Source organism: Malaclemys terrapin, chromosome 20 (assembly GCF_027887155.1).
Source record: "Malaclemys terrapin pileata isolate rMalTer1 chromosome 20, rMalTer1.hap1, whole genome shotgun sequence".
Taxonomy (NCBI): Eukaryota; Metazoa; Chordata; order Testudines; family Emydidae; genus Malaclemys; species Malaclemys terrapin.
Genome location: NC_071524.1, coordinates 17,125,033 through 17,138,628, shown reverse-complemented (window position 1 = coordinate 17,138,628; position 13,596 = coordinate 17,125,033). Strand labels below are relative to the sequence as shown.

The following is a 13,596-nucleotide window of genomic DNA, read 5'->3' as shown; positions in this document are numbered from 1 at the left end:
TTTGACCCCATTGAAATACATGAGATTCAGTGATTTTTTTGGAATGATGTAGTGAATAAATGGGAACATTTTTCATGTTTGCAGCAGCACCTGATGGTTATAAGGAACTTCAGGTTTCACAGATAATTCAGGCATATTTTAATTATGGACTAGTTCCGGTACATACACTGGCATTTAGCTGTGTGCAATTGTGTATGAATTTTTTTCATATACAGTGTGCCTACTTGGTTTGAATATCTTCTCTGCAGGTTGCATTTCCTAAAATAATATTATCAAGATCAAATTTCTCATCAATCAAGTTTAAGGCAAACCAGGCTTAAATTAATTGAGTTGTTCATGACTAGGCTTGGAAGGATTAGATTTTTATTGGCAAATGTCGATTTCACCATACCTATGCAAACCTATGAAAAATATTGCCATTGATAATCATTGAAATTTATGCATAGAAAAAGTAATAAAATTGCTGCTTGAGAGCATATTAGAGTTTGATTTAAGGATATTTATTTTGTACGTTTTGATATGTGATATTGACAGTTTGTGTTTTAACAATGTAAAACTGTAACTTTTTGAATCACAACATACACTGTCATTAAATAGTTATTGTCTTAACCCTCCATATTTTCCTGCAACTATGAAAAATTAAATAGCTAAAAATAGAAAACAATGCTTAAAACCCATAATTTAGTGCAACTGTGAAAATTAAAATTGATAAAAAAATTAAAAATGCGTAAAAATAAACATCAATATTATCCCTCAAAATTATATTTTAAAAATATGAATTCTGCCCAATCTGTTCATGATGATCAATGTAACTTAAACAGCAAAATGGATTTAACCACACATACAAAGTTCCAGTTGTTTGAAAGCACTTTTAATTTAAACACATATTTTCATCTAAAATATAAACCAGAAGTATTTATTTTGAGTCCTATCTAATAAGGATTGGTTTATATATGGGCTAATGTGTCAATACTGGTATTGCTTTCATTTTAAAATGTATTATCTGTTCATCTCTGTTATCTAACTTTTTCCTGTTACCTTTTGTTTAGGAATCTTGCTATACACTAATGCAGTTTTCAAGCTCTGAGTCTTGCCCTAGTTTATCAGAAACCAAAGCATATTCCCTGACCAAACATTAAAGGTGGGTAAACATGGACCAGTACCACCTCAGTGATGAAAACTTCATCCAATCAGAGATGCATATTCCTGGATTTTCAGAGAGTCAAGGGCTGAACTGTAGTGACACTCTCAACCTTAAGCTGTGTCCAGATACAAGAGACGTAATGTATACAGGCCTAAGCAGCCTAGATATGGACCCTAGCCTTTCAGCTGCAGATATGGCTAATGACACTTTGGAGGACAATTTAGATGCACTGTCTTTGTATTCTGTGAAGGACTGTGATTTTGTTAAACTCCTTGATGAGTCTGACTTTGGCTCACAGCCTTCTTTGTGTGGTGAGTACATTGGAATCTCCTTTGGTTATAATTTTACAGTTCAGTGTAGCCAGAATTTTTTAGTAGTTAATTTAGAAGCTACAGTAGACCTAGTGATAATCTCTTTGGGGCAGAGACTTAGGCTTCTAAGTCACTTAGGTGCTTTTGAAAATTTTGCCAGTCGTCTTTATTTGTCTTGTACATTGTCATGCGCATGTATAGCTCTATAGAAAATAGTTACTAATAATTATTGTAATATTCAATAGGATAGGAATATTTCCCCTACGACTCTGTTTCCTTAAAATTGTACCGTGGCTAGGAAGACACTCTCTGTTCAAAGTCTTTGCAACTTGATCTCAAACTGCAAACAGAAAATTTAAAAACATTAAAATAACAGGTTTGTTAAATATGCTGCTAACATCTACATTACTAGCTTCCCCTGAAGCATAGAAGAGACATTCTGTTTAATTCTTGCATTTCAGATTCTCTGGGAAATGGATTTAGCAGAATGGGCTTTCTCCAAAATTTGCAATTAGAAGCTATAAGGAGAACGTCCTTAGTAAAATATTGTTATTGAAAGAACAGGGTACCATCACTGCTAATGCATATCAGTGATCATGCAAAAGTTCAAGGAACTATGAAGACAGAAAAAACCAAAAAGACACAACTGGGAGCGCTCAAATAAGAGAATGATAGAAATTTTTTGATAAAATTTGGTGCATATTTTATTTAACTGATTGGGCCAACTGATAAAATTTGTAGTATATCTACCTCTCTCCTTTCTCATTCTGGTTCATAGGTAATGAATCTTAGATTTATGAAAACAATGTAAGCTTAATGGCTCAATGGATTTATTAACTAGTCAGTCATCTCTGGTGACCTTGGTTTAAATATTGATTAGGTCACAAGTGCAAAATAATTCGGAGGAGTCTCCTGTGTCCATTTTTATCCAAAAGAGGGAAAGCATTATGGCAGAATTCAGCTCAGTTGACACTGCTCGAGAGATTCAGGACTGAAATAGCAAGCCACAACTGAGGTGCATTGTCAGAGCTGTGTGAGGACAGAGGCCCGGAATATCAGCGGTGTTGCAGATCACAGGCTACGTTGTAAGACACAAAACTGTGGTGCATCATGCTTGCACTAGTTACCCTACCCTGTAACTAGGCTCCGAACAAAAAATATAGGGGAATTAAAAAGAGAAATCTATGAAACCTTACATTATTGGGGTAATTTAAAAGACACTGTGTGTTACCTAATGAGTATAACTTTCACCCTTTATTTAGAATTGGGACTTCCTGTCCCAGCAGCACCTAAAGAAGTTGAACAAGAAGGCAAGTCCAGTTCTGGTAGTGCCAGGAAAGGGAAGCATCAGCACAGCTCTCCTCAAAACCCTGTCCTGGATTGCAGTCTCTGTGGGAAGGTGTTCAGCAGTGCCAGCTCTCTTAGCAAACATAACCTGACTCACAGCCAGGAACGGAAATACATCTGTAAAATCTGCAGCAAGGCTTTTAAACGGCAGGACCACCTGTATGTTGGCGTTTACTAATATAAAGGCATAAAACTATGTTCCGTTTATGTTTAAAACAATGTAGATAGAATCCACTTCAGTAGTACTTCATTTTCCTGTTTCAGTTTGGTTTAGATGCACAGTTACACTACTTGGTACTTTGGCGTGGGCATTTGTCGGGCCAGCAAACCCCATCAAATTACATTGCAAAACTATATCAGTAGCAGAAGCAAGTTAGTTCTAGAATTTCCAGAGCATATTGGTGCAGAAAGAGCCTCACATGGTCATGTAAGACATAGTTTAGCTACAGAAGACTTGGTAAGCTTGTATTGCGCAATAACAACTAAGAACCTTTCATTTTTCTTTCTGATCAGTGGTCCAGGGAAAAGCTTACTGGTGTTGAAAGTACTTGTACTGGACAGCCAATTCTTGTGTGGTTTTAGAAGCCAATATGTTGTGAACTGCAGTTAAAGATTAATTTTTCACACCATTAATAACTGGGATTCCATGTTTCAAATGGTATAGATAGCATTTGCTCTGATCTCCAGTGGTTCTTGAAGTATTGGACCTTCAGTGGTCTATTCTGGTTTCTTGATGTAGCAGTGCTGGACATCGGACCAGTGCAAATGCCAGTCCCAGGGAACAGGCTGGAGGTTTCAGTCCATATGACTATACATACATATTTTGGGTTAATATGTGTCCTTTGAAAGTGTTGTTCTGCCCTAAAAGTGTCCCCACAGAAAGGGCATTGTGGTGTTCCATATTCATTGTTTCCCACTGGTTTCTGTATCAAATTTGCTTTGCTTACAAGATGATTTTTCTGATTGCAAGCTCCCCTCCCCTCCCCCCCCCCCCCAAGCTCAGTGAGATTGGCAGACAACCAGGATTTTTTCCATTTCATGCATTTAAAGAAGCTCTGCTGGCCAAATTACATCCTCATTTTGGTCTGTCTTCATTGTCTTTAGGTTATGCCTTCAATGAAACCTGTGCACCTATTATCCTTTGGTGGGTTTGCACAGGTGTACTTCAGGGCATAGTCGGAAGAGAATGGGGTTGCAATGGTGTTATTTAAGGACATTATTTTGTCTGCTGTACTTCTGTAACTTGTGAGAATGCAAAAGAACCTAGTTTGACTCACAGGGGGACAGGATGAATTTCTCAGTGCTGGCAGTTAAAAAACATCTTTCTTGGGAGTTTTGAGAACTAGAAGGTCAGTTTTGAATTGGATTCAGCGATAGGCAGCCACTGCAGGTGATGAAGGGTGGGAGTGATGTAATCCTTCTTCCTAGAGTGAAAAAAAAAGCAGTCAGTCTCCAGCTGTGTGGACCCCTCCTGCTTCAGAGAGCCCTAATCGTGCTTTGTTTTACACTCTGTCAAACCCCTTTGAGTTCTGTAGGAATTGCACTGGATACGTCAGTGCAGAATTTGACCTTCAGGATTTAATAAAACCGTAGAAGTGAGAACTGAAATAGCTCAGAAAAGAAATGATTTAATTTCTGCTAGTCATTATACTATGAGTCTTCTCTTCTTCCTTTTGTCTTTTTACCTCAGGAGTGGACACATGCTAACACACCAGAAAACAAAACCATTTATATGTATAGAACAGGGTTGCAATAAGAGTTACTGTGACCATCGGTCATTGCTTCGACATTATGAAATGCAACACGGCTTGTCTATCTTGAAGGAGGGCACCTGTGATGACGATGCCTGTAAGGTCTCATCACCTTCTCATGATGCATTTGTCCCAAGAGGACAAGGTAGTTTGAGAATGGAGAGGCTGGCTGTTCACACTGAATCCAAATCTCCAAATCCTGTCCTGCCCAACAGAGACCTACTGAAATGTATTGTTAGCAGCATTGTAAATCAGAAGCTTCCATCAACTCCAGCATCGTCTGCAAGGGACTTGAAAGGTTCACTGCAGTCTTGCTCCTCTGTAGCTGATCAGGTTTCTTGCATCCCATCTACCATGACTGCACTATTTGAAGCTACAGGTGACAAGATGGTGAAGGAGCATTATCCTGGCCAAAAGAATGCCACCTCTTCCAATGTGTATGCCATAATAAATCCTGGTCATTTATCTGTGATCACACCAGGAGAAAACACAGTTACCAGTTTGACTGATACATCCCCGCTTTCAGAATCACAGTTTCCTTTAGAGACTACAGGTTTGGAGTATTGGCCAAAAAGCACTTTACCTTGTTTTCCATTATTCAGAGGTCAGAAAATTTCTGCAAACTCCTCCCATCAGTCAAGCAGTAATTTTCAGTGGATCAGAAACATGCCAGTTTGTACTAAAAGCAAAGGGAATAGTGTTTATATTAATCACAATCCATCTGGTGCAGCTCAGAATATTTCAGGTGGGTTTCCTGGACCTTCTCACGCGTTCGACTCGTTTGCACAGATGTATGAGCGTCCAGATGCTCTCTCATTCGCACTTTTGAAGACCCAAGGGGAAATCTCAGGTGAAACAAAGCTCAGCAGTTTTGAGGAAACCTTTAGGCCAACAAAAAGACAAGAATGTGACATTGATTCCTGTCACTGGCAGAACATTCAGAAGCATAGTGTGTTACAGAACGACGCTAACCCACACTTCAGGCAGCTTTTCATGGAATCCTCAGTGAACCAGGAGCATATGCAAGTGCAGCAGCACCTGCTCCAAATGTTCACCAAATCTCAGCACATTTTGTCCCACACCCAGGTGGTGGCTCCATCACAGAAAGCAACTTCTGAGGTGAAACAGACTGTAGAAAAACCACTCCAAAATGTATTGCAACAGCAGCAGCAGGCTGACGTGATTCACTCTCTTCTAGAGCACACAGAACATGAAGGGTCTCCCGTGTATATGCAAAAGACTTTGACCCAGTACCAGAAGGATGTGTCATCTGTTAGTGAGGAACAAGGCCAAATAGAAAGGCATCAAGCAGCAGTTGCTTTGCAGTCTTCTCAGTCCCTGTCTGACCCTCTCATAAATTCAGACGCTGTTTACTCTACCAAGCAGACTAGACCCTTGAAAGGCTGTGTGGGATTCAAAGATATTGATAACCCAACCCAACCCCAGACTGCAGTATGTGATAAAGCCCTGGGAAACTCTACTTATGGGAAATCACATCAGCGGGAAAATAACTCTTCTGTATATAGCGACAAAGAGAAAAATGAAGGGTATTGCAAAGGAACAGGTGGCAAACTACATTCCAGCAGTGGTAGACCTCGCCGCTTGCCCAGTGTCCGAAAAGAGAAGCTAAAGTTTGACCTATCTTGCACAGCTTCTCCAAGTCAAGTGGCCATGGCTTCCTTTTCATTACCTGGTACTTCACCCAGTCCTGTGACTGAAAAGAAACACAAACTAACCATTTTTAATAGGATTCAGGTATGTTCAAATCTTCTTTTATTTTTTAACGAATAAAATAAAACCTTTTCATTTTTAAATAAATAAATAGAAAACAGAGATGGCATTTTAATGCTTAGAGCAGGGAATTAGGAGTCAGAAATCCTGGCTTTTCCTATTGAAAGTCACTGGGAGCTATGTGTCTAACTCATATGGGTGCTTTTGCATCTTTAAGTATCTAAATAACTTCATAAATTTGGCCATCTGTGTCTCAGATTCTCCATCTTTAAAACGAGGATAATGATATTTACCAACCTTTGAGAAGTCCTGACACATTATTGGAGCAGTGACACAAGGCGTCATTTTTTAGCTAAGTGAAACCACTATTATAACCCTTGTGGTTCAAAACAAAACAAAATCACCATGTAAGCTAGTCTTTATGAAAATTAGGGTGTAATGTAAATATATAGGGGAAATTATTTTAAAACGAAGACCTCGTGTACCAAATTTGTACAGAAGGCTGCAGTTTGTAGTGGAAATACTCACACATTTTAACAGGGCTGTGCTAGTAGACTATGCTAATAACTTGTTGCCAAGAGGAATCGAGTTGGAATCTGATTCTGGATTGTGATGGGATTTTAATCAGCTCATCCGAAAGCAAGTGTTAATGTAGTTGAAGAATAAAACTTTGTTTCAGACTAAAAAAAAAAAAAAAAAATCCCCAGCATTGAAAATATTTAGTATTCCACAGGATAAATAAATAGTTTCACAGTTACTATTGATCTTGATGTCTTTGTCAGGATCATATTACTACATTATTTTAACATGTGGGAGAAATGCTCATAATTCATTCAGTTCTTCTAGTGAATTATGTATTAGGCTTAGTCACTAATCAGTGAAGATATCTTTCAGTGCTCCCCTGGGTTGCACTGAAATATTTCTTTGCTTTTCATAAATCAAAAACAGTAAAGCTTAGTCTGACATCCTTCACACTTGGTAGTCTGACAGGATCCTTATTTCTTATACTTTATTTGCCAGTGTTGCTGTATTAAACTTCATCTTGAAAGGTGTGGTAAAGTGGGACCAACATTCTTTTCAACAGCACATCAATTACGTTTTTTCTTTTATTAGGAATAAAAGTATGGGGCAGTTAGCTGTGCTTTTAACCTGAGATCTGAAAATACTTTGTACCGGTTCATGAAGGGGGTTAACATTACCTCTGTTTTATAGTTTGGAAAACTGGGGCACAGAGATGTTATATACTGTATTAAGTTAATTTCCAGTCTGGAGTAGAACCTAGGGTTCCTAACTTTAGGTACTGAGCCTTAGCTATTGGACTTAATTGTTTCCCTGTGTTCTTTTAAGTGTTTTTTTGTTAGTGTTGACAGCTTTAGACTCACCAAAAATAATCTTTAGCATTTACATGGCCCTTTACATATTTCAGAGTGCATTAGAAACATTAACTAATTAATCCAGTGTCAGAGGTGTAAAAATGATTTAACAAGATGAAGTCTCACGGGATGCTTAGTAAAGCCTTTCACCTACGTTCTTGGTTCAACTTGGGCTCTGGTCAGTAATAAAACATTGCTAGCATCAGACTGTTCAGGGAGCTGTATGACATGAGTCAGTACAATAATGGACAGATGTCCATATAGCACAAATCACTTTCTCAATTGGGAGTAATTCGTGCCTAGCTGCTTGCATCAGCAAAGAAATCAGGAGCTAAATAGTTATACATAATGAACTTCTCAGCCTTAAAGATAGTCCTTTCAGGTCAGAGATGAGGCACGTTGATGGAATGGAGTAGGGAAGCTGCTTGCAATAGTGCTGCCCATGCTGTACGTGGTCTGTGGATAAGTAGGAGTTCTGCGTCTCCAAGGTTTTGTGGAGAGTCATTTTTGTTGTGTTGATTATTAGTTGCACTTCCTGCCCCATGCAGTCTGATGACATCTCACCCTCATGCACTACTCTGATGGAAAGTTCATATGCATGCTTTTGTCCAGGTTCTGCACGAGCTGCTGTTGTTTTTGCAGGCCATTTGGTCACCTGTCATCTATGCACTGAGGTGACCCTTTGTGCAAGGAATCCCCCCCTATTCCATACTGTGGAGGCAGGTGCTGAACCACCTCTGTGGTACTGTTCCCCACCTTCCCCCTGGAACCTTGCAGAAGGCTCTCTGTATTCTGGGGCCTGCCATTGCTGCGGGAGGGGTGAGATGCTGGCTGGGCCAGAGGAATCCCAGCACTAGGAAACCTGCATGGGGCTCAGAAGCTCTTAACTCCTTGAAGTCTATATGGGGCATCTTGCTTCCCTCCCCAAATCCCTGCATGTGGCCACCAAGCATTGAGATTGGAATGTAGGAGGAGAGGATCCTCCCTCTGGCATTCTTCTGCAGGAGGTTACTTTCTCTGTGCTGATGATTGCTCTCTCTTTTAGAGGGTCCTGTAATGGGAAATATGCAACTTATGATATAAGAGTGGTGTTGATTGGAACTCGTGTGTTATTTGTATATGCACACAAGGGTTATGAGGATAAATTCATTAATGTTTGTAAAGGGCTTTGGGATCCTGTAAAGAAAGTTTCTAAACCATATAACTGCAAAGTGTTATTTTTACAAATGAAACAACTCAGAAGTTCCATGTCTTGTTTCAGGATGGAATAACTATATTGTAAGTTTCAATCATGGACAGTATAACATCTGTTTTTGATTTTTTTTTTAACTCAGGGTGGAAATATCTACAGCCTTACTAATGCAGTGAGGGAAGAAAACTTGTCAGCTGGATGGTAAGCAGGGTACACTGTAGTCTTGACAGAGCTTCAAATAAAATAATGCGACACAGATTTTTATTTGTACTTTTAGGTTTGGCTTCAAGTGTGTGTGTTAGCAGTAAGAGTCCGAATGATGTATTTGTCTGTTCCCTTAGGGTTGGATTTTTACATATCCCTTTTCTTTTTGGCTAGCTCTGAGATTATGCTAATTAATAGGTGTTTGAATTAGAGCCACAATGCTTTCATAAAACTACTTTCTAACCCACAAGCATGAAAGCCATATAGCAACTTAACTTAAGTATGACAGAGGGATATTTGAGTGCGGTATTTAAGGTTATTAAGTTGATAAAAACTGACCAGTCCTTTTCTTTTCACACATTACCATAACGAATTAGGGTTCACAATGAAAGGAATGGAAGGCAAATTTAGAATAAAATTAAAAGAGATTCACCTCTGGGCAAGAAGGGCTTCACCGGGTCTTAAGTTGAGCACGGGTCTTGGGCTGAGTTTCATCCACAATGAGTAGTCAGCCTTTGAAATTTATTGTAGGGGCAGAGAGTCAAATACCAAAGCTGGATTTTTAAAAGTAGATGGATAATTTTATAACCAGTAATTTATTTAGGGCAAGTTTATGCCCCGGTCCTCAGTGGTTGCATAGGGAAGTAAATACCCTTCTCCCTCCCTCTGTTCAGCTGCTTAGAACCTACCTGCATCATTGCTTGGGTGCTGGTGTAGAGAGCAGGGACTGCACTCCTGATATTCCCTCCTCAAGTAAGCCATGGTCTGTCTTCCCATATGCCAGCCAGTGGAGCTGATCAGTTATTACATGAGGAAGTTAGCTGTTCCCCGAAAGGGGGTGTCAGAGCCTACTTCTCCCTGGGGAAGGAGGGGAGTAACTGTGACTTTGGGTCACAGTTCATTCCTGGGGTTCCTCCGTGGGTGATGCAGCTATGTGCTCCCCCGTGCTTAAGTCTGAGCCTTTGTGACACTTCCTGTGGTACCCAGGGCTGTGCGGCACCTTGCTACCATCAGCCCTTAGCATTAGGAGGCCTTGTCTGTGCCTGCCAGGGCTCAGCTCCCTGACACCACAAGCCTCAGGCGACACAAGCACCTCCTTCAGGCTTCCACAGGCCCCATCCTCTCTTTACAGGTTAATGATAGGCACACTTCAACCCCGAACTCTCTGAGCAACTCTCGGAGTGTTCCATTGAAGACGCACAGAATTCATAGATCCTCTACTCCCCAAGGAAGAGGACACCCCAGTGTACCAGTTACAGCTCAGGATCGCCACTCTGATCAACACTCAGCACTTAGATATGTTTATAGTAAAAACTAGAAGTAGTTTATTTAACAAAGGACAGAGATCGGAATGGCTACATATAAAATAAAATCATAACATGCTTTGTAGAGCCTAAACGTAACGAACAAGACATCATGTCATATACAGGAAAAGCTTACTCAAAATCCTTCCAGTGTATTATAGCCAGTCTTGGCTGTAATCTTCTGTTCATGAGACAAGTCATGTTGTCCTCTTGTTTCCTCAGTGGAGAAATCCCCTGTGTCTCTTTGCAATCCCAGATACATCCAAACAGTCCTTTGATCTTTATTCATAAACAGGACACCTCCTGCTTATTGTTCTTCCCTATGGCCTCCCTCTCTTGTTGACCTTGCAATCTTTTAATTAGCATCTGGCTCCACATGCACATAGGCTTACCGTGTGAGACACACAGTGCACAATACACATTTGACCAAACAAAGAGAGAGAAGCATCTCCTGTCCCCTGACCAAACAGAATCTATCCAAGGCTGGTTACCTCCTGGTGACCTGCTTTTAACTTCAAGGCTTTAAGAACATAATTTCCAGTACACATACGTAACTTCCTAAATATTACTCATACATACATTATAGAGTGACTAATAATCAGTGGTTGTTGATAGAGACTTCACATACCACTCTTTGGTATCACATACCATCAGACCCAGGGGATTCCTATACATCCCTATGCAGCCTGGGGGTTCTCTGCCAGTTGGCACCAGGAGGTTCCTGGGTCACAGCCTTACAGTCCAATCTAGTGAAATTCAGTTGAATTCAATGAAGTTGCACAGGTGTAGCTTGAGAGCAGAATATGGCCCACTGATTTAATTCTTCTGTAGACATTGCCTAGATTAATTTAACATGATTCTTCATTTAAACTGCACAAACAGCTGCCTTTCCTACAGTGCCACTAACCATGATAGATATACCAATAATTTTTCCATCGTTAAGAAATTAATCTGAAGAATCCATTCCTGGTCCGTAAAGACTGAAAGTCACAGTTTATAGTGAGCAAGTGTCCACATTAAAAAAAAATCACCCACACATCAAGGTAGTCTCCTTCTCTCTCTCCCCATCCTCCATTTCTAGCCCCAGGAGAGGAGCCAAGGACTGAATGGACCATAGGGTCTGAACTCATCTCTCATTCTCACCCCTAAGGTGGTCCCTCCACGTTAGGGTGGTAGGTGTGTTGGTGTTGGAAAGCATGAACTGCCTTTGGTTTGTTAGTATTGTGGATAGAGGACTCGAGTCTCCAGAGCTGTCAATCTACCACCATTCATCAGCACTAGGGGAAAAAAACAAAAGGAAAAACAGCACACATGTAACACATGTTTTCCAATGGCAACATCAAAATTACAGAAATTCCATATGGTATGTTTAATGCATGGCTTAAGAAAATGCTCTGCAGGATTTTGAATGCAGGCCATCATTTTTAGAGGAAGTGGTGTGGAGCTCTGTGTAAGCTCAAAAGCTTGTCTCTGTCACCAACAGAAGTTGGTCCAGTAAAAGGTATTACCTCCCCCGCCTTGTGTTTCTGTTTTTGGAAAAGGCATTTCTGCATAGTTGGTAACAGAGGTACAATTTCATGTAAATGCTCAAGAGGGCATTTCATTACATCTCCTGTTTAAAACTATCTTTCTAACATGGATGATTTATGTCCCAGTGGGGATTTTTCTCTGGTTAACATAGTTTGCTGATAAATGAACTGTAGAGACTTCTTTTCCAGCTAGACATAAAATGAGATCTAAAGAAGGGAATGCAAGCATGCACCTAATATTGGTAGAGACTAAATTGTACACAGTAGTTCAGCTTAATAATGTTAATTTTCCATCCTTTTACCTTGCTTTCCACGCTTAGTAATAACACCAGTGGTGTTCCTGCAGATGGGAACAGATATGCAAGTGGTTTCGTTTGCAAGACCTGCGGTCAGCTGTTCTATACTGAGAAAGGTTTAAACAGCCATATGTGTTTCCAAAGTGAACAATGGCATTCACCACCAGGGAAAATGGAACAGCAGGTAAAGGGAAATTGAATCCCTCAGTGCTTGTTAGTTAATGGGAGTTTGAATTAAAGTCACAAGGATTCTTAAAACCTGTTCCTGGCCTATGGGGATAAAAATGTCTTGAAGCAACTTAACCTTTGTATTGAAAATTAAGAATAATAGGATAGAATCTAGAATTCTGGAGCTATCAGACACCCTTCAAGTGGTTATTGTTCAGTAGGCATCCTTAAACAATTGTAATGTTTCAAAAGAGTGCTGTTCCCACAAAATTTTCTACTATATCGACATGAAATATCGCTGAAAATGGTCACTTTCTTTTTATAAGATAGAATTTTTAAAGTGCGTCTACTGTGGCAGCACAGTCTTAGGGTTTGAGAGCTAAGTTTGGAGTGGAGCATAATGGTTAGAATAAGGGAATGCTACTTATGGGTTCTATTCCTGGCTCTGTCACTAACTTATGTTACTTTGGAGAAAGTCATTCAAATCATTGGGTCTTAGTTTTTTCCATATATAAAATAGTGATAATAATAGTGATATAATGCAGAAGGATATTGTGAGAATTAGTTGTTTGCAAAGCACTTTGAGATCCTCAGATGAAAGATGCTATGAGATATGCCTATTATTATTATTTATTAGAATTTTTTGTGTTAAGGTGTACAATGCAGAAAACTTAAACCCTCAGAAATTGTCACTCAAGCCAATAGGAGATGGAAACACGCCATCAGAAATTAAGAAACCTTTAGAAGAAGTAACATTGGCACCTCTTGTGATCCCAGTCTCTGTACCTGTGACAGCTATAAACCAACAGACCAGGAACAAAGTGGGTTGTGATTTGTGTTCTTCTATATGGTATACATTGACTTTAATGGGACAACTTCTGTGAGCAATTGTTCACCAGTATGTGAAATCCATCCGTGCTCAGAGGGTTAGCAAAAAGCCTATGGACCACTTAGGTCCTACTTAAACCCCTAAAATAGAACTTAAGTGGCACTTCCCTGGTGGTTTTCTATACAGCAGTGGATTTCACTTCAACGTAAGGGGTTCATCTGGACCTATGAAATTAATCAATTGGAAATATATAAATATGTTAATCCAGTAAACCACTTTGAGTTGCATAACATTTGAAGATTGTGAGAAATGTCTGAATTATGATGTAAGCCTTGTTTTCGGCTTTTGGTTTTGTGAAAAAAATAAATATTTGGAATTACACAGTTAAGGCAACATTGAACTGAGTTTATTTAATTT

General features: G+C 39.7%; 1 protein-coding gene across 1 annotated transcript in view; it reads left to right on the top strand.

Annotated features, from left to right (window-relative positions):
- The first annotated feature begins 1,151 nt into the window (after window positions 1-1,151).
- ZNF541 (zinc finger protein 541) overlaps window positions 1,152-13,596 on the top strand; it is a 37,906-nt gene continuing 25,461 nt past the window's right edge. Inside the window, exons 1-6 of the mRNA XM_054010216.1 lie at window positions 1,152-1,455; window positions 2,718-2,961; window positions 4,493-6,308; window positions 8,992-9,050; window positions 12,207-12,366; window positions 13,004-13,171. Of these exons, the coding sequence (XP_053866191.1) occupies window positions 1,152-1,455; window positions 2,718-2,961; window positions 4,493-6,308; window positions 8,992-9,050; window positions 12,207-12,366; window positions 13,004-13,171 (2,751 nt within the window). The remainder of the gene's footprint in view (window positions 1,456-2,717; window positions 2,962-4,492; window positions 6,309-8,991; window positions 9,051-12,206; window positions 12,367-13,003; window positions 13,172-13,596) is intronic.